Source organism: Triticum aestivum, chromosome 7D, assembly GCF_018294505.1.
Source record: "Triticum aestivum cultivar Chinese Spring chromosome 7D, IWGSC CS RefSeq v2.1, whole genome shotgun sequence".
In the NCBI taxonomy this organism is placed as follows: domain Eukaryota; kingdom Viridiplantae; phylum Streptophyta; class Magnoliopsida; order Poales; family Poaceae; genus Triticum; species Triticum aestivum.
Genome location: NC_057814.1, coordinates 167,720,006 through 167,745,153, shown reverse-complemented (window position 1 = coordinate 167,745,153; position 25,148 = coordinate 167,720,006). Strand labels below are relative to the sequence as shown.

General features: G+C 43.0%; 1 protein-coding gene across 1 annotated transcript; it reads left to right on the top strand.

Moving 5' to 3' along the window:
- The first annotated feature begins 2,339 nt into the window (after positions 1-2,339).
- LOC123165140 (putative 1-phosphatidylinositol-3-phosphate 5-kinase FAB1C) lies at positions 2,340-10,176 on the top strand. Its single transcript, XM_044582776.1, has 11 exons — positions 2,340-3,009; positions 3,086-3,847; positions 3,943-4,096; positions 4,188-4,526; positions 4,776-5,534; positions 5,627-5,961; positions 6,036-6,162; positions 6,495-6,656; positions 6,767-8,155; positions 8,248-8,514; positions 9,626-10,176. The coding sequence occupies exons 1-11, from the start codon at positions 2,753-2,755 to the stop codon at positions 9,878-9,880; spliced, it is 4,806 nt and encodes a 1,601-aa protein (XP_044438711.1). The 5' UTR covers positions 2,340-2,752; the 3' UTR covers positions 9,881-10,176.
- Positions 10,177-25,148: the final 14,972 nt, after the last annotated feature.

Sequence of the window (25,148 nt, the reverse complement as noted above, 5' to 3'; positions counted from 1 at the left end):
AGAGGGGAACTCCCTACCACCCGAGATGGCAGAGAGCGAGACGCAGCCATGAGCCCTCTTGCCTATCACCATGGAGGACACCGAGGTGTCGTCCCGAAGGACCTCTCCTAACCGAGGGGGGCGGGCAAGGCCGTCGAGAAGGCGCCCAAGGTTAATACCTCGGTCACCGAAGAGCTAGGGGAGGCGACCCCTATGACCACTGAAGGCGGGGAGCCCCAACAATACGGCCCCCAGCCAAACACCATTCCGGAGACCAATGCGGCTCTGCCATCGGATAAGCAACCCCCTTCGAAAGAGGGGGGAGGAGCATCAGCTCCATCGGCGGCCTCCACTAATCCGGAGGCGCCCAACGCTCTGGAGGAAGCACTGCAACGTGCTTCCATCATGGAGGAGCATCACACCCTGATGGGTGCGGTAGTGGAGAAGGTTCAATCTGCTAAGAGCGGACTGAACGAAGCCTTCCACAACCTACTGACAGGCTTTGAGGTATGTGACGTAATGTTTGAAAAAAAAACTCATATAGAGGAATATACCTGTGTACAGACCGTAGCCCCTGAGGCTCTGTCCGGTTTGAAAGAAATCGGACAGAGGATCCACATAGTATTCGGGACAGTAACATGTTGTGCTGTTATTGTGACATGCTTCTCTGTTGGCGGCAACCGCCCAGGCCGCAGAAGTTTCCGGACTCAATCAGAAGCTTCAGGTGGCCGACGATGAAATCGATCACATTAATAAGCGGTTCGACGAAACGCAAAGTATGCGTAGTGGTTAAAAAGGGAATTCATTTTTATATTAGAAGTAATATATATATTCAGAGGTTTAACTCATGGAATGCTTTGATGATGATCACAGCGGGTGCAGCCGAGGTCGAGACCCTCAAAGGCGCCCTCGCCCAAGCCAAGAAAGAGGTGGAGGCGAATAAGGCAGCCGCTGATAAAGCGGCTGCTGAACTGGAGGCCGAGCGGGTCGTCCGCCGTCGTCATGAAGCTCGGGTGGCCGAAGTCGAGCAAGAGTTGCAGGATGCCATCCGCAAGTGCGAGACTTTGGAGGAGAAGACTTCGGCCCAGTCCTCTGAGCTTGCCAAGGCTCTCCGTGATGCTAAAGAGGCGCGGAGCGAGTCCCGGAGCGCTTGCGAAGAGATCCAGCAAACAAGGCAGATAGCGGCGGGTAAGGCCTTTCTTTTTCAAAGTATCTTTGGGGTCAGAGGTACGCTTTGCTCACATGAGTGTGGAGTTCTCCAGTCGAATTTGCGGATCTTCCAAAGAGTGTCGCCGATGCTGCACAGTTCTTCCGAGCCCAGGAGGGGAACTCGACGATGTTTCACGAAGGTGCACTGCTTGACCCCTTTTTTCTCAAGAAATTCTTGTACACTAATGTCTTTGAACTCGGTTTCTTGCTGCTCCTTGTAACAAGTTGACGTTGAGATCTTCTTGCAAAAAAGCAAGATTGCATGTTTCACGGATACATGAAAGACAGATCCGCCGGAGACACACCTCTACATGATGCTTTGACAAGCCATGAGACCAAAAAGATACATGTGAAGGAACTGTACCAGGTAGTGATTGTAAGGATGCTCTAGATGGGTGAGGGTTATAGTAAACATTTTTTTTACATTTAACAACAATTTTAAGGTTACAAAATGGACCTTACTATGATAAATTGGTGACGACTAGGACTTAAGAAGGTGTGTGTGACTGAAATTAGCAAGTACCGCAATTTTTTCTACAACTTGTGACACAATTTCATATTTTGTGTTTCATATATTTTCTTGATTATTTTGCGGAAAATATATTTTATTAAAATTGTGACAGACTTCAGTATATTCTCCGTTTGGTCTTTGGGGGACAACACGTCCCTATTTGACAAAATCACGAAATATGAGGTGAAATGGCGCTCAAGGTTTCTCTACACGAAAATGACATCAAAGACCTCGTGCAATCAAAACAGAGCACAACGCACATGTTGCAAAGTCTCAATAGGGAACACCTTTTGTCAAATGGAAGAAAATAACTTTTGAACATAGAGAAAAGGCAACTCAAATCCACAATCCGGATTTTGCTTCACCACACCCCTAAAAAAAAGCTCCATCATAATTCATAAAAGGAAAGAAACGCAATATATTTTTTCTCAGATTTTTTTCCTATCAAGAAATACAAGTCCTGATTTCTTTCCTACTATAAAAAAAGACAGAAGTCAAAAGAAAGGCAAAAAGGAAAGAAGATAAACGAATTACAAGGCAGGAAAAACGATAAAACCAAAACCAACGGCACCCACCGAACTCTTTCTTTTTTTTCCTCCCTTTCTCCTACCGCGCTTACCTTTTTCTCTACTCTATATCTTCCTCCATTCCCCTCACACGCAAAAGCTTCCCCTCCATGGGCACCTTCGCCTCCTCCCCATCCTCCTCCGCCTCCCCCTACCCCGGACTCCGCTCCCCATTCGACTCCGCCGCCGACGCCTCCCTCCCGCAGCAGCCACTGGACTGTGGAGCCTCGAGCGATGCTGCTGCCCTCCTGCCCGCTACATGCTCGAGGAAATGCCTTGGATGTGCAGATCCCAAGAAACGCTAGGATTAGGCGCTCTGCGGGGTCCCTTTTAGCTCCCCTCTAACGGTTTGTGGCTCCTCGTTTTGGCGTGCTTGTTTTCCCGTGATTTGTGGTGTGTAATTTGGTACAGGGTCTACTGAGAAATCAAGAAGTTGCTAGGTTTGGGCCTCCTCGGCAGTTGGTTTTTTGTGGTTTTTGCTGCTTTTATGGGAGTTCCCGTCGCGCGGAAGTCCGATTCTTGGGTTACCGACCTTGCGATGACGGACTGCGGCGGCGGCGACCGCTCCGACCTCGGCGTCCGGCCTATTAACGGTGGCCGAGGTGCCGCCATGGAGCAGCGCGGTGACGGGTTGGATGGGGCTACGATGTCCCCACCGGAGCGTGTCCCGACACCGTCTTCCTCGAGGTCTGCTGGGTGGCGGCGTTTCTCCTCACCTGGTCCTCTCCGATGCTCAACGCCAGGGTGAGTATTTGACTTCCTTACATTCCTTGGAGGGCATAACTTGATATGTTGACTGAATAAAATTTGTTGGATGTAGGAGTATTGGTTATGAAGACGGTGATGACTCAGACCGAGACCGGTATTTCTCCCCGGGCAGTGAGTTTTCTCAAGATACTTCTGATACGGATTCCGTGAGCACAAATATTAGTAGGCTGTACACATTCAGGTTGGGAAATTCGAGCCCGTTATATAGTCCTATGAGACGATCGGGACAAGTAGGCACAAGTCCTCCCTCCGGGATAAATGGTCATGCCAGCCAAAATTCTCCTATATACTCTTTGAATTCTGGCCATGGCTATGATGATGGTGATTATTTGATGGATTCACCGAATTGCGACGATGAACATCATGACAATATTATACAGCCAATTGATTTTGAGAGTAATAATGGACTCATATGGCATCCTCCGCCGCCTCAAGATGAGGGTGATGACTCCGAAAACGGTTTCTTTCAATATGATGACGACGATGATGACAGTGCTATTGGTGATGGGAAGACCTTTGAACGTGTTAACCATGAGTGCGGTGGTAGTGAGGATTTACCAGGGACCAAAGGAAAACAGAATATAGCTCATAAAGAGTTCTTAAGGAACGCTTTACATGGGCATTTCAGGGCTCTTGTGTCCCAATTGCTCCAAGGTCATGGAGTTGACCTCGTGGATGGATGGTCGGACATAGTATCCTTATTAGCATGGCAGGCAGCTACCTTTGTGCAGCCAGATACAAGCAAGGGTGGTAGCATGGATCCCACCAACTATGTCAAAGTTAAATGCGTAGCATCAGGGACTCCCAACGATAGGTATGCCCTATAATGATTCAGCTGTGCTGAGTGATTATATGATATTTTTCATGGTATTTTTGGAGCTAAAGGACTATTCATCTGTTTATTTGCAGTACTTTCATTAAAGGCGTTGTTTGTTCTAAGAATGTAAAACATAAACGCATGGTGTCAAAGCATGAGAATCCTAGAATTCTTCTTTTGGGAGGAGCACTGGAACATCAAAAGGTTACAAACAAACTAGCATCGATAAACAGCATTCTTGAACAGGTAATGCCTACATTCTTTGTCAGCTGAAGTGTATTTATCCTAATAGCTCTCAGTATGTCCGTAGTTAACATTGAAAGTGTGATATGTACAGGAAAAGGAATATCTTAAGAATGCTGTTGCAAAGATAGAGGCCCAACGGCCTCATGTCTTGTTGGTTGAAAAGAGTGTGCCGATGTATGCTCAACAGCTTCTTGCAAAAGATATATCTTTAGTACTGAATGTCAAGAGATCACTTCTAGAACGGATATCACGCTGCACAGGTGCTAAAATTGCTTCATCCATTGACAATATCACTTCAGCAAGACTTGGACAATGCCAAGCTTTCTGGATTGAAAGAGTTGCAGAATCTTTAGCTCCGAAGGACTCTAACAGAAAATCTATCAAGACACTGATGTTCTTTGATGGTTGTCCAAGACGCTTGGGCTGCACGGTAATGCACATAGAACTGTTTGCTACCTTTAATGATCTTGCTCCATTTCATAAAAAAAAATGAAGGGTCAATTCTCATCATATTGTTACTTTGGTCCTAATTTTATACATGTATTCTTCAATACTATTTTTTGGCATTATTTTACTCTCTGCTGAGGATGGCAATCTTGAGCTCCGCTTTGTGCCTATCTATTGTGGCAGTTTAATTGTGCAAGCCATATCTAATACAACCAACAATTTTTTTTCCTAGGTCCTCCTAAGGGGCACATCCTATGAAGAGTTAAGGAAGGTCAAACTCGCTCTGCAATTTGCTGTATTTGCAGCATATCAACTATCACTGGAGACTTCATATCTTGCAGATGAGGGTGCAACACTACCAAAGACCCCTTCGGATCTTCCAGTTCGTCCACTTGAGAAGCATATGAATGGTGGAGATATTTCCTCAAGTAATTCTCGGCAGAATTTGAATAATTTTCAAATCATTGGTGACAGAACTTCAGAAAAGGGCTGCATCGTGCCTCTAAATTTCCTTGATGGTTCTTCAAAAGTGTTAACTATTGACCAATCCCTTTTGAAACCTAACCTTGGTCAGGAAGAATACATTCCTGGAACTGATGACACGTTTTCTCATCCCCCGACATTGTTTATCGATAATGATTGTGAATCACCTCTAGTTGGAAAAGGGACACCAGCAGATTTGCAATACCCTGATGACGTTCATCGAGATGAGATGGTTGGTGGGATTTATAGAGTTGAAAGTGAGTTGGACAATGGTTGCCATCATACATCAGACGAAGAACATGCAGGAGTAACCATACCTGATCATAACGAGAACCCCACCGAGTATTTCCCAACATCCGAGAATGCACAGAGCATTTTGGTTTCCTTGTCCGTTGCATGCCCTCAGAAAAGAATTGTATGCAAGCAATCTCAGCTCTTCCGCATAAAGTTCTACGGTAATTTTGATAAGCCACTTGGGAGGTATTTTCGTGAAGATTTATTTTATCAGGTACTGTATTGTCATCCATTTTCCTGTTTGGTTGCAAGCAGATACCTAGTAGGCTACTACTGCCTTATTAATGTGTTCCATCGTTGTTGCAGACTTCATGCTGTGAGTCTTGCAAAGAACCTGCAGAATCTCATGTCCAATGTTATACTCATCAACAAGGCAGTCTTTCAATAGGTGTTAGAAATCTTGAATCTGTAAAGCCGTTACCTGGACGGAATGATGGGAAGATATGGATGTGGCACAGGTGCCTCCGGTGCAAACAAAAAAATGGAAACCCTCCGGCAACACACAGAGTAGTGATGTCTGATGCGGCATGTGGACTTTCTTTTGGGAAGTTTCTTGAACTTAGCTTTTCGAATCACACAACAGCCAATCGAGTTGCCTGCTGTGGACATTCCCTCCAGAGGGACTGTCTTCGTTTTTATGGGTATGTGGTGGATTCTTGTATTCAACCTTCTCAAATTTAAGGTCAATGTAACTGTTGCCATTCTCCTTGAACAGGTTCGGAAGCATGGTTGCTGTCTTCCGTTATTCTCCTGTGGACATCCTATCTGTCAACTTGCCACCCTCAGTATTAGACTTTGCTTATCCAGTAGCACAAGATTGGCTCATCGAGGAGGCTGGTGATGTATGTTCATTTGAATATAAGTTTGTTTATTTACGGCCTGTTTGGCCTAGCTTAAAGTTGAAGCTGAGTAAATCACCCAGCTTTTTAATAAGCTGAAGCTTATAAGTTGTGGTGGAGTTGCTTCTTAGCCTTTCACCCTCCTATCTCCCACCTCTCTCTAGCCGACTTCCGTTATAAGCTAATGCACTCTGAGAAGCTAGTTTTGTGGGCTTCACCATTTGGCCCTAAAGCTAGCTTTATGGAGCAAAGTTAAGCTGGGTGTTGGAAATGCCCCTTTTGACATATTTCTGTGTAATTTATTGCCCTATTTAAATGGTTAACTTGTCTTGCAGGTAGCCAATAGGAAGGATAACTTTTACAGGGTGATTTTTGACAATCTTGACTGCATTGAAAAGACAGTTTCAGCCCAAGAAGATGTGAGCATGAAGGCGGGCTTGTATAAACATGTTGTTGATCTTAAAGATCTGATTAAAGTTGAGTGGAAGAAATATGACGTAAGTTAAACTGTTACATGGTTTTATTCTGCTTTCAAAGTATGTGGTAGGCTACATACTGTGCTGGTGGGTTGAATTTTTTTTCCCCGTATTTGCACACCATTTTTCAGGTTTTGTCGGGGTTTGGTAGCATACAGAAGTTACAAACAATTGGAGAACCTGTAGATGTTCTAGAGCTCAACCGCCTGAGGCGAGAGCTTGTACTTGATGCACATGTATGGGATCGCCGTCTGCACATGATGCACTCACTCACCAAGAAAAACTGTACTGCGGCAACTGATGCACAGTGTCCTAAGAAATTTCCTGAAAGCGTGTTAGAAGATTCAAAGGCTGAGATTTCCAGCACACAGGAAAATATGGAGAAGTCACTAGAATATTCTCAGTCAAGTTCTTTTATCACAGATAGTGGGAAGCCATTGCTCAGAAGAGAACATGGTGGCACAACTGTGTCACATTCTGGGTTGACCAACATAGATGAAGTATACCACCAGTCTGTTGAAGGCTCTGCTAGTTCTGCTGGTCTCCACATTGTCCCGCACCCATGTGAAGTACAGAGCAATGGGGTGGTGGCTGATGAACTTAAGCTTGAGAAGACATTGGAGAAGTCAGAGTCTTCTCCATCAAATCTTTCTGATAGAATTGACTTGGCATGGACTGGCTCTGGCGTGGAGACACTTCTAGTCGCACCTACTGCTCTGATGAATGGCTCCTCATACCAGAATGTTATGGCTCCAATTAGAATTAAATCATTTGATTCTGGAATCAATTTCAGAAATGGGTTATCACCTGTCGACGATTCAAATGTAAGCATAAGAAGAGCTTATTCCCAAAGGCCTCCTAGGGCGCTTGAGAGAACAGGCAGGGGTTTGTCCCCGATCTTCACAAATAAGCTGTCACTTCCTGGTATGGTTGATGGTGAGGGCCGTTTCCTTCTATCACAAAGTGTTTCAGATGTTGTTGTTCCAGTGTATGATGATGAGCCGTCCAGTATGATAGCCCATGCCATGACTGTTCCAGAATATCGTAGTTTCATGTTGCCAGTGCTGAATCTGCATAATGAATTGGACAGACCTAGTGTTTTGAACTCTCTGGATCAGAATTCTACTTCTAGAAGCTGGTCAGATGTATCTCAAATGAATTCCAAGGATATTCATTTGACGGTTTCTTTTGAGGATGAAGACTCATGTTCTGTGGATAAGGCAAAATTTTCTGTCATATGTTATTTTGCAAAGCAGTTTGATTCAATCAGAAAAAAGTGTTGTGCAGATGAATTGGATTACATTCGTTCTTTGAGCCGGTGCAAGAGATGGAGTGCTCAAGGTGGCAAGAGTAATGTATACTTTGCCAAGACACTGGATGACAGATTTGTCATAAAGCAAGTGACACGGACGGAATTAGATTCATTTGAGGACTACGCAACCGAGTACTTCAAATATATAACAGAGTCTGTATCCTCTGGAAGCCCAATTTGCCTTGCTAAAGTTCTTGGTCTTTACCAGGTTTGTAACGCTTTAAGTTTATTCTCATATTTTTCTAGGGTCCTGTAAGGTTAAATTATTTTTAACTGAACTGTGACCCATCTGTGCACCAGGTCGTTGCCAAGAACATGAAAGATGGAAAGGAACTGAAGATGGAATTAATGGTCATGGAAAACATATTTTTCAAGAGGAAGGTATCAAGAATATATGACCTGAAAGGATCCCTGCGTTCCCGTTACAACCCTGATACATCAGGAAACAACAAGGTTCTCTTAGATCTCAATCTATTAGAGACACTTCATACAAAACCCATTTTTCTTGGAAGCAAAGCAAAAAGAAGGTTGGAACGAGCTGTCTGGAACGATACTTCTTTTCTGGCAGTAAGTGACTTTATTCACTGTGTTTTGTATGTCTGTTGTTTACATGCTTGTAATGTATTCTAGGGTGCACCGACCTAGTATGTCTAGAAGGCCTCCGATACCAAGATGACAAGATCTTGAAAGCTGCTCGATTTCAACCAATTTATATGCTGTTCCAGTGAAAGCTAGACGGGTTAAATAGTCATGCACATGTTTCCACTTTCCACACTTAGTACTTTGAAATATTGTTTTCTGAAATAATAATGTTGAAATAGCTTGGAATCGCTATGAATCTTGGAGCCTGTAGCTCAACTTTTGGTGCAGCCACGGGGGCCTAACTAGAGATAAGATAATCTGTTTACTTGATATTAGACATGGGTTTCTTGAGGGTTAACCATTTAAGGGGTTGTAGTTTTATTTCTATGGATTATAAGGAAGCTATAAGAAATATATCTACACAGTCCTGGTCCCCTTTTCTTCCACTGTGGTGCGCCTGCGGTCACAGCATGGTCATGCTACTCTGGTCCAGATCCCCATCTGATTCTAGTCCATGACATGACTTAATTTTGCATGTTTCTAGGTAGACAGCACACACACGGGTCCCTTGTTTCTTTTACTGAAACAGTAAAAGTTTCCTTAAATCTGTTACATGTTTCCTACCTTCCTGTTGCTGACATCCAAAGTGGTTATAAAGATAGTAAACTTATAAAACAATATTGGTGATTGTGGGGAGATAAGGGAAGCTAAAGGATTGATGTGAAGGTGTACAACCCAACATGTGGTTCTTTAGAGCAAATTATCGAACTTGCAGCCACGCATGACGTGTTTTCTGTTTCCATAAGTTAAAACATTGTTGCCAGACTGGTGGATGATTTTGGTTGGTCAACATGGCAACTATCAGTCAAGTTATTAGTTCATTTGGCTATTCGGATCTGGCTTGGTCAAGTCAACGGCCACCCTGGGCTTGGCTTAGCATCTTTAGTATATTTTCCGCATCTGTTTGACAAAATCGATCTGAACGATTAGTATTGTTGAGGTGTAGCATATGAAGTGAATATTGTATGTCTCCAGTTGCTCTTTGGCATGCATGATCATCTATTCTCATTGGTGCTGCCTGTTTCCTTGTTCGCAGTCGGTGGGTGTGATGGACTACTCCCTCTTGGTTGGCATCGACGAGGAGAAGAAAGAGCTGGTGATGGGAATCATTGACTATCTCCGCCAGTACACGTGGGACAAACAGCTGGAGACCTGGGTGAAGGCGTCGGGGATTCTGGGGGGCTCCAAGGACGGGATGCCCACCATCATTTCTCCAGACCAGTACAAGAAGAGGTTCAGGAAGGCCATGTCAAAGTACTTCCTGACTGTCCCCGACCAATGGTCACCTTGAATCGTCGTCACTTGATGCCTACTATTATTTGCCTATTCGAGTGCAAGATGGGGTGATAGCAACTGGGAAGCGGCCCATTGTTTTCTTTCTATTTTTTCTTTGGTTTTGTTAGAATAGTCATCGATCTGCGCCTTATGTATGTTATTTTTGCTCGCATCAGGCTGGACTGGGATCGCTGGAGAGGGCGTACGGTAAAGGTTGCCCCCATCCAGGCAGAGCCCAGGGATCGATATGTGTATATTATATATAACAATGCTACACTGTAACATGAAATGAAATGCAGAGGAATTAAAATGCGTGAGTTTCCTTACAAAGGCAACGGTCGATCCTTTCTTGGCTGGCACTCACAAGGAACTTGCTTACTAGTTACTTCAATAAAAAAAAGGAACTTACGTTACTACTGCCTTCATTCCATACCTTGGAACTTTTGTAAACTTTGATCAAGTACATAGAGAAAATTTTCTACATCTGTGATACCAAATATATAATCATTGGATACGTCATGAGACATGCTTTTATATTAAACTTATCTGATCTTATTGATGTTGGTATTTTTCTCAATAAACTAGGTCAAACTCTACAATGTTTAACGTTTGAAAAAGAAATGGAGGAAGTACTACCAAGGCTGAATATCTTCTGATTTGGCCTATTTTCTTTTGAAAATGCTAAAAGTCTGATGTTAAATTTTTAGACATGGCAAATCGAATGTTTTCCATGACAATTTATGTTGGTGCGAGGATGGCAAATTTAATTTGCAAGCATAGCAATTTCCTGACAAAAAATGAAGTGAGGCGGATTTGCCATGCTCGCTCGCCAACTAAACTTTCATCCTGGACAAACATAATTTACCATAAAAACGTTTAATTTGCCACGTCTAAAAATCTGATGTTCACTAGATATCCGGTCTTTCTCTTTTGACCTTTGCCCGGGAAGTTCTGCGTATTGTTTTTTCTAGAGAGCCTATTTAGAAAAACAATCTGAATAACTATTGGATGCATATTCAGCCTTTCAATGTTTTTATTATGGATTCCTCAAAATAAATGTTTTTATTGTAGATAGTTTCTCTTTTCAAGTGCACAGGAAGAAAGCTGGAACGAAGATTAAATCAAGTAACTAGTACAGTGGGCAGTGGAAAGTGATTTATCTATTCCACTGTCGGCTTGTTCTTTTCTTTTGACTTCGATCTTTTTTTAACACAATACAGGCTCATACACACGCATCTATATTCACCCCTATAAACACACGCACGCACACCCTATCTTTATGAGCATTTTTAAAAAACTGAGCTAGCACATCATCTTCGTAGTTGACGGGAGCGTCTTCTTCCATTGAATACATCACCGAAACACTTGGGATAAATCCAAAAAAATGCAAGCATCGGTGCCAAATGCCGCTTCAAGCCCATCCATGTACTTCACTATGGGGTAGTATGTGGGACCAGCATCGAGCGCATTGTGGACTTGCTGCTTCAAAGCCCATCCATGCACAACCATGGCGAGGAAGTTGCAATGTGGCGGGGGTAGGTGTCATTTGTCCATCATGTTCGATTTCTTCGTAGCTGTAATTTATAAGACATCTTCGACCAGCTAAAATCCAGTTTAACAAAACACCTTGCAAACTAAATACAGCTCAGATGATTAGGTTTCTTGTGGTAAAATCATTATATTAGGATTCAAGTCCTGGACTTTAAACTCTTGCTCGCATTTTTTGATATATTTCAGGCTTTTTGGCGATGTTGTGTTCAATAAGAGATGATGTTTTCAGACTGCAAAGCGCATGCGATGACTTCCGTATTTCTTGATCTATGTCATTTTGTAAAACAAGCCTAATTTTTTATTTCACGTGTATTTTTTCCTCCGAAAAGGTCTAAGGTCATAAATTAATCATTACATGTCCTTACAAACACATCCTTATAAAAGAATAAAATTATATTACATTTTGGGGATGTTGAAGTCTTCTTCTTCATTCATCCACTGACTACTCTCATAGCTCTAATCATCTATGTAGATAAGGAGACACCAATGAATGTGATATGCGAAGCAAATCGACGCCCTGGAAAAGAAAATGCAGAAAAGGGCCAAAACTTTGAAAAACATGTAAACCGGTTGAATTTAGACGAATCCACCATAAACAACACCGACTAGATCCCAAAAATCTGATGGAGACACAACTCCACACATCATCCAGGACCATTCACCACACCATCTTCTCCACCATGCACCACACCATCTTCTCCACCATGCACCACACCATCTTCTCCAGGCTGCCGTTGAAGATCGTCGCGCTGGATCATCAGCGCTGGTGCGAAGCATCGGCTGAAGACCACACTGTCAGCGATCCCGAGATGGGCCAAGGACCAATTGAGGAGACAAGCAGGCCCAAGAGGCAGCCTCGCCTCCTGGCTCGGCTAGCGGGCCAGAACGGGCCTAGAGTGCTCCACTACTTATTCACTGGTTCGATTCGGAAGAAGGCGACGAAGAGGGAAACGGCTAGTGGATGGCATGTGTGGTGTGAGCTCCTGCGTGAGCCGATCCTCCTCCTATAATCCCCTCTTGTAGCTTGAATTCATGGCCATGGCTGAATACAAACCCTAAGCCCTCACAATCGGGTATCAGAGCCGTACAATAATCCTGGAGCCGCCCAACCCTCCCCGCCACACCCGCCTCGCCGTCGACAGGCAGAAGCCATGGAAAAATCTCCCCGGAGACCCACGCGATCTACGAGTTCCTGCGCGCGGATTTAGACGCCGCCCTCGCCAAGGCCTCGACAGAGCGCAGCGAGGAGGTGGTCAACGCCTTCGCCAAGCTGGATAGCAAATTGGATCAGCTGTCCGGTCGAATCGACGACGTCAAGCTCGCCATCGGTGTCGACCTCGACGAGCTGCGCGACGAACTTGGTGCCGAGCAAGGATCTACCCCGGCGACGTCGACACCCGTTTCGCCGAGGGAGCCTGGTCAAGGCCCTCCACTAGCGCCAGCGAGCGGTAGTTCGAATGGATCGGACGGAGTTCGATCCGATCTGGAGCAGAGGAATTCAGGTCCCCGATACGTTCCACCACCAGTTCGAGGTATGCATACAGATCCAGCCCAGTCACATCAATTGATTGCTGCTGCTGAAAATTTTCGGGCCTTCCTCCCGGATGCGGTGAATTTTGGTCCTCGAATTGAGCTTCCGCGATTTGATGGTTCTAATCCGAAGCTATGGCAGCCTCGTTGCGAGGGTAACTTTAAGTTTTGGAATACACCTCAGCAACAGTGGATTTCGTTTGCTTCTTTGCAATTTGGAGGGCACAGTAGCTCGTTGGTTAGAATCGGTCCAGCGGCGATCACCTCATGTCAGTTGGTCTGAATTTTGTGGGCTGTTACAGTCTCGTTTTGGATGCAATAAGCATCAGAACATGGTCCGTCAGATGTTTCACATCAGGCAGACGAGCACAGTGGAAGATTATGTTGAACGCTTCTCGGAATTGTATGATCAATTGACTGTATATGAGTCTAACCCGAGTGCTGTCCACTATGTCACTCGTTTCATGGAGGGACTAGTACCGTCAGTTCGTCTATTGGTTGGGATTCAGCAAGCAACCAATTGACTTGGATTCTGCTTATGCGCTTGCACTTTTGTCTGAAGAACTGGGTGACCAGTCATTGTTCACAGGAAGCGGGTCGACCAGCAGTAAGTGAAGGAAATATGCCCTAGAGGCAATAATAAAGTTGTTATTTATATTTCCTTATATCATGATAAATGTTTATTATTCATGCTAGAATTGTATTAACCGGAAACTTATTACATGTGTGAATACATAAACAAAACAGAGTGTCCCTAGTATGCCTCTACTTGATTAGCTCGTTAATCAAAGATGGTTAAGTTTCCTGACCATAGACATGTGTTGTCATTTGATGAATGGGATCACATCATTAGAGAATGATGTGATGGACAAGACCCATCCGTTAGCTTAGCATAATGATCGTTTAGTTTTATTGCTATTGCTTTCTTCATGACTTATACATGTTCCTCTGACTATGAGATTATGCAACTCCCGAATACCGGAGGAACACCTTGTGTGCTATCAAACGTCACAACGTAACTGAGTGATTACAAAGATGCTCTACAGGTGTCTCCGATGGTGTTTGTTGAGTTGGCATAGACCGAGATTAGGATTTGTCACTCCGTGTGTCAGAGAGGTATCTCTGTGCCCTCTCGGTAATGCACATCACTATAAGCCTTGCAAGCAATGTAACTAATGAGTTAGTTGCGGGATGATGTATTACGGAACGAGTAAACAGACTTTCCGGTAACGATATTGAACTACGTATGATGATACCGACGATCGAATCTCGGGCAAGTAACATACCGATGACAAAGGGAACAACGTATGTTGTTATGCGGTTTGACCGATAAGGATCTTCGTAGAATATGTAGGAGCCAATATGAGCATCTAGGTTCCGCTATTGGTTATTGACTGGAGATGTGTCTCGGTCATGTCTACATAGTTCTCGAACCCGTAGGGTCCGCACGCTTAACGTTCGATGACGATTTGAATTATGAGTTATGTGATTTGATGACCGAAGTTTGTTCAGAGTCCCGGATGAGATCACGGACATGACGAGGAGTCTCGAAATGGTCTAGAGGTAAAGATTGATATATTGGAAGGTTATATTCGGACACCGGAATGGTTCCGAAGTGTTTCGGGTATTTTTGGAGTACCGGGAGGTTACCGGAACCCCCCGGGAGAGTAATGGGCCTTAATGGGCTTTAGGGGAAAGGAGAGAAGGGCCTCAAGGGGTAGCCGCCGCCCCCCCATGGGCTGGTCCGAATTGGACCAGGAGGGGTGATGATGTTTGCCAATACTACGTCGGTGTTTCCCCCAAGAGGAGAGGATGATGTAGCACAACAACGGTAGGTATTTCCCTCAGTAATGAAACCAAGGTATCGAACCAGTAGGAGAACCAAGCAACACAACATAAACAGCCCCTGCACACAAATAACAACCACTCGCAACCCGACGTGTTAAAGGGGTTGTCAATCCCTTTCGGGTAACGGCGCCAGAAGGCACGTTGACGGGAGAAAATTGTAATAGATTGAAATAATAGATCGCAAATAAAATAAAATGCAACAAGATATTTTTGGTATTTTTGGTTTAATAGATCTGAATAAAAATGCAAAGGAAAAATAGATCGCAAGGCAAATATATGAGAAATAAGACCCGGGGGCCGTAGGTTTCACTAGTGGCTTCTCTCGAGAAAAATAGCAAACGGTGGGTAAACAAATTACTGTTGGGCAATTGATAGAACTTCAAATAATTATGATGATATCTAGGCAATGATCATTACATAGACATCACATCCAAGATTAGTAGACCGACTCCTGCCTGCACCTACTACTATTACTCCACACATCGACCGCTATCCAGCATGCATCTAGTGTATTAAGTTCATGGAAAAACGGAGTAATGCAATAAGAACGATGACATGATGTAGACAAGATCCGTTTATCTATATGGAGGTATATATAGATCTCGTCTTTTTATCCTTAGTAGCAACGATACATACGTGTCGGATCCCTTTCTGTCACTGGGATCAAGCACCGTAAGATCCAACCCACTACCGGGCACCTCTTCTCATTGCAAGATAAATAGATCAAGTTGGCCAAACAAAACCCAAATATCGGAGAAGAAATACGAGGCTATAAGAGATCATGCATATAAGAGATCTAAGAAACTCAAATAACTTTCATTGATATAAAAAGATATGACTGATCATAAACTCGAAGTTTATCAGATCCCAACAAACACACCGCAAAAGAGTTACATCATATGGATCCCCAAGAGACCATTGTATTGAGAATTCAGCGAGAGAGAGAGGAAGCCATCTAGCTACTAACTACGGACCCGAAGGTCTACAAAGAACTACTCACGCATCATCGGAGAGGCACCGATGGAAGTGGTGAACCCCTCTGTGATGGTGTCTAGATTGGATCTGGTGGTTCTGGACTCTGCGGCGGCTGGATTAATATTTCGTCGACTCCCCTAGGGTTTGTGGATTTTTGGGGTATTTATAGAGCAAAGAGGCGGTCCGGGGGGCACCCGAGGTGAGCACAACCCACCAGGGCGCGCCTGGGCCTCCTGGCGCGCCCTGGTGGGTTGTGCCCCCTCGGGGCACCCCCCAGGTGCAACCAGGGCCCATTGGCTTCCTTCTGGCCCATAAAAAATCATTCTAGAGTTCGTCGCATTTGGACTCTGTTTGATATTGATTTCCTGCGATGTAAAAAACATGATGAAAAACAGCAACTGGCACTTGACACTATGTCAATAGGTTACTAGCAAAAAATGATATAAAATGACTATAAAATGATTATAAAACATCCAAGATTGATAATAAAATAGCATGGAACAATAAAAAATTATAGATACGTTGGAGACGTATCAGCATCCCCAAGCTTAACTCCTACTCGTCCTTGAGTAGGTAAGTGATAAAAACAGAATCTTTGATGTGGAGTGCTGTTCATAAAGTCATATCATATTCTTTTCTTTATAGCATGGACATTTGGACTTTTATGTGATTCAAAGCAATAATCTAGTTTTGACATAATAATTTAGATACTCAAGCATATCAACAAGCAACCATGTCTTTCAAAATATCATTGCTAAAATAAGTTATCCCTAGCCCATCATGCTCAAATATTGATCCATTCATGAAACACACTCGAATATTAACTACACCCAATACTTGAGCAGGATCATATTGCCTCCTAGTTGGTGCTTTTTATAAGAGAAGATGGAGACTCAAAGTAAAAATAAAAATTGCATAAATTAAAAGAAAGGCCCTTCGCAGAGGGAAGTAGGGATTTGTAGAGGTGCCAGAGCTCAAAGCGAAAAATTAGAGATAATTTTTTTTTGGGAGGTGTATCCATCCCACCAACGAAAATGACGTAGAGCTACGAACACTTTCCATGCTAGATATGCCATAGGCGGTTCCCAAACAGAAAATAAAGGTTATTCCCCTTTCCACAATTCTTTCACTTTCCATGGCTAACCGTATCCACGGGTGCCCTCCATACCAACACTTCCCAAGGAATTTATTATTTGACAACATAAAGTAAATATTTTTTTGCATTTCGGGACTGGGCATCCCTAAAACCTTTGCCTTACTCTCGTGTAATGACAAGTGAATAAACACTCATCTTGAGAATAACACATCTAGCATGGAAAATATTAGCCACCCGTTACCGTTCCACGAGCGAAACAAATACATAAAAGAGAAGTTTATTTTGAAAATTAGAGATGGCACATGCAAATTTGCTTAGAACGGCAGAAGAATACTGCATATAGGTAGGTATAGTGGACTCATGTGGCAAAACTGGTTTAAAGGATTTTGGATGCACAAGTAGAGGTCATACTTGGTGCAAAATGAAGGCTAGCAAAAAGATTGAGAAGCGAGCAACCAAGAAACAAATAATCTCATAAGCAAGCATTAAGCATAATTAACACCGAATAATGCACCACAAGTAGGATATAATTTTCATTGTATGATTATTGACTTTCGTGCATGCATAGGGAATCACAAACCTTAACACCAATATTCTTACTAGAGCACAATTACTCATTAACACAACTCACATATCACATCATCATATCTCAAAATTATTACCAAGAATCAAGTTTATTTTGTCCAATGATCTTCATGACATTTTTTCTTTATCGTTCTTGGATATCTATCACTTTGGGACTAATTTTTATGTGTTGCTTTTCATAAGCTCAAACAAATATAAGTGAAGATCATGAGCATAACAAATTTTCTTTCTCTCAAAATAATTTAAGTGAAGCAAGAGAGAATTTCTTCAAAATTTTCCTAACTCTCAAATAAATCTAAGTGAAGCAAGAGAGCATTTCTTCAAAAATAACAAAGCACACCGTGCTCAAAAAGATATAAGTGAAGCACTAGAGCAAGTCCTAGCTCATAAAAGATTTAAGTGAAGCATAGAGAGCAATTCTAACAAGTCATAATATAATTTTGGCTCTCTCAAATAGGTGTGTCCAACAAGGATTGATGACTTAAAACACAAAATAAAACAAGCAAAGAGACATATCATACAAGACGCTCCAAGCAAAACACATATCATGTGACGAATAAAAATATAGCCTCGAGTAAAATACCGATAGTTGTTGGAAGAAAGCGGGGATGCCACTCGGGGGCATCCCCAAGCTTAGTTGGTTCCTCATTCTTGGATAATAGCTTGGGATGCCGGGGCATCCCCAAGCTTAGTCTCTTACATCCTTCCTTCATCCATCATAAGATAACCCAAAACTTGAAAACTTCAATCACACAAAACTCAACAAAACCTTCGTGAGATCCGTTAGTGTAAGAAAAATAAACCACTACTATAAGTGCTATATCAAACCAATTAATATTTTATTTTTGTATTATATCTACTGTATTCCAACTTTTATATGGCAAAAACTCATCAAAGAAAACCATAGAGCCATCAAAATAAGCACACAGCACAAAGAAAACAGAATATGTCAAAACAGAACAGTCTGTAGTAATCTGACTTTGGCGAATACTTCTGGAACTCCAAAAATTCAACCAAATTAGGACAACCCAGGGTAATTTGTATATTAATATTCTGCAAAAAGAATCAGAGCAAAATCTCTTTTCTGTGATTTACGAAAATTATTTTCGTGAGCACAAAGTTTCTGTCTTTTTCAGCAAGATCAAACAACTATCACCCAAGAAGATCCTAAAGGCTTTACTTGGCACAAACACTAATTAAAACACAAAAAGCACAATCATACCAGTATCATAATTCTGTAAACTCACAAGAACATAAAGCAAAAAGAAAAAATAAATTTTATTCATTGGGTTGCCTCCCAACAAGCGCTATAGTTTTACGTCCTTAGCTAAGCGTAAGGCAAGGACCTAAGTTTTGTCATCCTTCTTCTTCTTATTTTCCTTGGGGGTATTTTTATCAGGAGGTTTTGTAAACACAACATAAAACATATTATCCATAGAAACTTTAGCATTCCTTAGTTGGTTTTCATCATAACCCCTTTGATTTCCCGTAACAATCCAAGAATAGTGTTGATTAACATTATTAAAAACTTGCTGGATTATTTATAGAACGGGGACCTCCTTTTTAAGATTCTCATCAAAGATCTTATTATCCCCAAGAAAATGCCTTAGTGCATAGTCACTATTGTAAATAATTTCATCTATCACGGGTTTTTCACGATTCATACCATAAAAATCAAAGATTTCCCTAGCTTCCCGAATTATGTAGTCAAACTCGTTCAAAGAACGAGAGTGGCCAACTTTTTGGCTCTAGGATTCTTTATTTCAGGAAGCTCAAAAAACAGTCTTTGCAAAGTAGGATGATTGCGGATAAATTTACTTTCAAGTTTCAGAACTAGTGCTGAAATAGCATCCGCATAAGATCTAGTAGTTTTAAGTATAGGGGCATCATCAAAACTCAGATTTCCAACACAATTGAAAAATTCTTGGGTACGTTCTTTTACCATAACATTCCCTTGCCCCAAGATAAAAGTTTTAGCATCCAGATTGCCTGTACGTCCAATCTTAGGAGTCAGGTCATCATCTGTTGGTGCCATACCGAAATCACTCATGATTGCAAGTAGAGAATAGATCTGACAAGAAAATGGCGAACAGAAAAAAAGAGGCGAATAAAGCGGCAATTTTTTGTGAAGTGGGGGAGAGGAAAACAAGAGGCAAATGGCAAATAATGTAAATTGCGAGGAGATGAGATTTGTGATTAGGAACCTGGTTATGTTGAAGATCCTCCCCGGCAACGGCGCCAGAAAATTCCCTTGATGATGTTTGCCAATACTACGTCGGTGTTCCCCCCAAGAGGAGAGGATGATGTAGCACAGCAACGGTGGGTATTTCCCTCAGTAATGAAACCAAGGTATCAAACCAGTAGGAGAACCAAGCAACACAACGTAAACAGCCCCTGCACACAAATAACAACCACTCGCAACCCGACGTGTTAAAGGGGTTGTCAATCCCTTTCGAGTAGCGGCGCCAGAAGGCACGTTGACGGGAGAAAATTCTAATTGATTGAAATAATAGATCGCAAATAAAATAAAATGCAGCAAGATATTTTTGGTTTAATAGATCTGACTAAAAATGCAAACGAAAAATAGATCGCAAGGCAAATATATGAGAAATAAGACCCGAGGGCCGTAGGTTTCAGTAGTGGTTTCTCTCGAGAAAAATAACAAACGATGGGTAAACAAATTACTGTTGGGCAATTGATAGAACTTCAAATAATTATGATGATATCCAGGCAATGATCATTACATAGGCATCACGTCCAAGATTAGTAGACCGACTCCTACCTGCATCTACTACTATTACTCCACACATCGACCGCTATCCAGCATGCATCTAGTGTATTAAGTTCATGGAAAAATAGAGTAATGCAATAAGAACGATGACATGATGTAGACAAGATCCGTTTATCTATATGGCGGTAGATATAGATCTCGTCTTTTTATCCTTAGTAGCAACGATACATACATGTCGGTTCCCTTTCTGTCAGTGGGATCAAGCACCGTAAGATCGAACCCACTACCGGGCACCTCTTCCCATTGCAAGATAAATAGATCAAGTTGGCCAAACAAAACCCAAATATCGGAGAAGAAATACGAGGCTATAAGACATCATGCATATAAGAGATAAAAAAATTCAAATAACTTTCGTGGATATAAAAAGATATGACTGATCATAAACTCGAAGTTCATCAGATCCCAACAAACACACCGCAAAAGAGTTACATCATATGGATCTCCAAGAGACCATTGTATTGAGAATTCAGCGAGCGAGAGAGAGAGAGAGGAAGCCATCTAGCTACTAACTACGGACCCGAAGGTCTACAAAGAACTACTCACGCATCATCGGAGAGGCACCAATGGAAGTGGTGAAACCCTCCGTGATGGTGTCTAGATTGGATCTGGTGGTTCTGGACTGTGCGGTGGCTGGATCAATATTTCGTCGACCCCCCTAGGGTTTGTGGATTTTTTGGGTATTTATAGAGCAAAGAGGCGGTCCAGGGGGCACTCGAGGTGGGTACAACCCACCAGGGCGTGCCTGGGCCTCCTGGCGCGCCCTGGTGGGTTGTGCCCCCCTCAGGGCACCCCCCAGGTGCAACCAGGGCCCATTGCCTTCCTTCTGGCCCATAAAAAATCATCGTGAACTTTCATGGCATTTGGACTCCGTTTGATATTGATTTCCTGCGATGTAAAAAACATGGAAAAATAGCAACTGGCACTTGGCACTATGTCAATAGGTTAGTACCAAAAAATGATATAAAAGACTATAAAATGATTATAAAACATCCAAGATTGGTAATAAAACAGCATGGAACAATAAAAAATTATAGATACGTTGGAGATGTATCAAGGGGGCGGCGCCCCCCTCATTCCTTCTCCTCTCTTTCCGCTTCCCTCTTTCTCCTAGTTGGAATAGGAAAGGGGGGGCGAATCGTACTTGGACCGGGAGTCCAAGTAGGACTCCCCCCCTTTGGCGCGCCCCCTCTAGGGCCGGCCTCCTCTTCCCCCCTCCTTTATATACATGGGATGGGGGCACCCCAAAGGCACAGCAAGTCTTCTCTTAGCCGTGTGCGGTGCCCCCCTCCACAGTTACACACCTCGGTCATATCGTCATAGTGCTTAGGCGAAGCCCTGCGCCGGTAACATCATCATCACCGTTGTGCCGTCGTGCTGAACGTGTGCTGAACACAGAGGTGACATACGTTCGGTACTTGGATCGGTTGGATCGCGAAGACGTTCGACTACATCAACTGTGTTACTAAACTCTTCCACTTTCGGTCTACGAGGGTACGTGGACACACTCTCCCCGCTCGTTGCTATGCATCTCCCTGATAGATCTCGCGTGATCGTAGGTAAATTTTTTGAAATACTGCATTCCCCAACAGTGGCATTCGAGCCAGGTCTATGCGTAGATGTTATATGCACGAGTAGAACACAATGAGTTGTGGGCGATAATAGTCATACTGCTTACCAGCAATGTATTACTTTGATTCGACGGTATTGTTGGATGAAGCGGCCTGGACCGACATTACGTGACCGCATTCATGGGACTGGTTCTACCGACGTGCTTTGCACACAGGTGCATAGCGGGTGTCTGTTTCTCCAACTTTAGTTGAATCGAGCTTGACTACGCCCTGTCCTTGTTGAAGGTTAAAACATCAAACTTGACGAAAAATCGTTGTGGTTTTGATGCGTAGGTAAGAACGGTTCTTGCTAGAAGCGCGTAGCAGCCACGTAAAACTTGCAACAACAAAGTAGAGGACGTCTAACTTGTTTTTGCAGGGCTTGTTGTGATGTGATATGGTCAAGACGTGATGATATAGAAATTGTTGTATGAGATGATCATGTTTTGTAAAAGTTATTGGCAACTGGCAGGAGCCTTATGGTTGTCGCTTTATTGTATGAAATGCAATCGCCATGTAATTGCTTTACTTTATCACTAAGCGGTAGCAATAGTCGTAGAAGCAATAGTTGGCGAGACGACAATGATGCTACGATGGAGATCAAGGTGTCAAGCCGGTGACGATGGTGATCATGACGGTGCTTTGGAGATGGAGATCAAAGGCACAAGATGATGATGGCCATATCATATCACTTATTTTGATTGCATGTGATGTTTATCTTTTATGCATCTTATTTTGCTTAGTATGGTGGTAGCATTATAAGATTATCTCTCACTAAATTTCAAGGTACAAGTGTTCTCCCTGAGTATGCACCGTTGCTACTGTTCGTCATGCCGAGACACCACATGATGATCGGGTGTGATAAGCTCTACGTTCACATACAACGGGTGCAAGCCAGTTTTGCACACGCAGAATACTCGGGTTAAACTTGACGAGCCTAGCATATGCAGATATGGCCTTGGAACACTGAGACCAAAAGGTCGAGCGTGAATCATATAGTAGATATGATCAACATAGTGATGTTCTCCATTGAAAACTACTCCATCTCACGTGATGATCGGACATGGTTTAGTTGATATGGATCATGTGATCATTTAGAGGACTAGAGGGATGTCTATCTAAGTGGGAGTTCTTAAGTAATATGATTAATTGAACTTTAAATTATCATGAACTTAGTCCTGATAGTATTTGCATATCTATGTTGTAGATCAATAGCTCGCGTATAGCTTCCCCGTTTTATTTATGATATGTTCCTAGAGAAAACTAAGTTGAAAGATGATAGTAGCAATGATGCGGACTAGGTCCGTGATATGAGGATTATCCTCATTGCTGCACAGAAGAATTATGTCCTTGATGCACCGCTAGGTGACAGAACTATTGCAGGAGCAGATGCAGACGTTATGAATGTTTGACAAGCTCGGTATGATGACTACCTAATAGTTTAGTGCACCATGCTTTACGGCTTAGAAGCGGGACTTCAAAAATGTTTTGAACGACATGGAGCATATGAGATGTTTCAAGAGTTGAAATTGGTATTTCAGACTCATGCCCGTGTTAAGAGGTATGAGACCTCTGACAAGTACTTTGCCTACAAGATGGAGGAGAATAGCTCAACCAGTGAGCATGTGCTCAGAATGTCTGAGTACTACAATCGCTTGAATCTAGTGGGAGTTAATCTTCCAGATAAGATAGTGATTGACAGAATTCTCTAGTCACTATGACCAAGTTACTGGAACTTTGTGATGAACTAATTTTCAAGGGATGACAAAAATTCCCGAGCACTTCGCGATGCTGAAATCAGCGAAGGTAGAAATCAAGAAAAGCATCAAGTGTTGATGGTTGACAAGACCAGTAGTTCAAGTAAAAGGGCAAGGTAAAGAAAGGTAACTTCAAGAAGAATGGCAAGCAAGTTGCCACTCCCATGAAGAAGCCCAAAGCTAAACCCAAGCCTGAAACTGAGTGCTTCTACTACAAAGGAAATGGTCACTAGAAGCGGAACTGACCCAAATACTTGGCGGATAAGAAGGATGGCAAAGTGAACAAAAGTATATATGATATACATGTTATTGATGTGTAACTTACACTGGTACGCGTCGGTCCTAAACAAACGGTTTTTAACCCCTTTCCACACGATCCAGAAACCGTCGGGGATATGGAGCAGTGATCCAGAGGCCTTCCAAAATGTAATCGTGTGTGATGCAGCACACACTAAATTCTTTCGCACGTGTGGTAACGATGATTAAGAGTTTCTAATGACGCATTGAAACCATACGGTCTGTCATAACAAACCGTTTGGGCAACAGTATGTAAGGCACATGGGCCAACATATGAACTGTGTGAGATTTGTGCCCCATCGCACACAAGTTTTCTGCGTAACCCGTCTGCCATGCTAGACTCCATCGCACACGTTTGCCAACAATTACCGTCTGCGATAATGTTCTATCACAAATGGTTCAGGAGCCCCTTCACACACATACAAGTGCTGCAGACCATTTGTGATTTATTGGGTATCACCGACGGTTGCCACAAGAGTGACGTGTGCTTTTCGTTTGGGATCCCACTGATACGTCTCCAACGTATCTATAATTTTTATTGTTCCATGCTATATTATATTCTGTTTTGGACATTAATGGGCTTTATTATACACTTTTATATTATTTTTGGGACTAACCTATTAACCAGAGGCCCAACACAGAATTGCTGTTTTTTGCCTATTTCAGAGTTTCGCAGAAAAAGAATATCAAACGGAGTCCAAACGGAATGAAACCTTCGGGAACGTGATTTTCGGAACGAACGTGATCCACAGGACTTGGACCCTACATCAAGACATCAACCAGGAGGGCACGAGGTAGGGGGGCGCGCCTACCCCCCCCAGGCGCGCCCCCACCCTCGTGGGCCCCACGTTGCTCCACCGACGTACTCCTTCCTCCTATATATACCTACGTACCCCCAAACTACCAGATACAGAGCCAAAAACCTAATTCCACCGCCGCAACCTTCTGTACCCGTGAGATCCCATCTTGGGGCCTGTTCCGGAGCTCCGCCGGAGGGGGCATCGATCACAGAGGGCTTCTACATCAACACCATAGCATCTCCGATGATGTGTGAGTAGTTTACCTCAGACCTTCGGGTCCATAGTTATTAGCTAGATGGCTTCTTCTCTCTTTTTGGATCTCAATACAATGTTCTCCCCCTCTCTCGTGGAGATCTAGTCGATGTAATCTTCTTTTCCGGTGTGTTTGTTGAGACCGATGAATTGTGGGTTTATGATCAAGTTTATCTATGAACAATATTTGAATCT

Excerpts from the sequence above, each read along its gene's own strand:
- LOC123165140 (XM_044582776.1), top strand. The coding sequence starts at position 2,753 with ATGGGAGTTCCCGTCGCGCGGAAGTCCGATTCTTGGGTTACCGACCTT. Across the intron at positions 4,097-4,187 it reads TAAACAGCATTCTTGAACAG|GAAAAGGAATATCTTAAGAA; the intron begins GTAATGCCTACA and ends TGATATGTACAG. Across the intron at positions 5,535-5,626 it reads GTGAAGATTTATTTTATCAG|ACTTCATGCTGTGAGTCTTG; the intron begins GTACTGTATTGT and ends TCGTTGTTGCAG.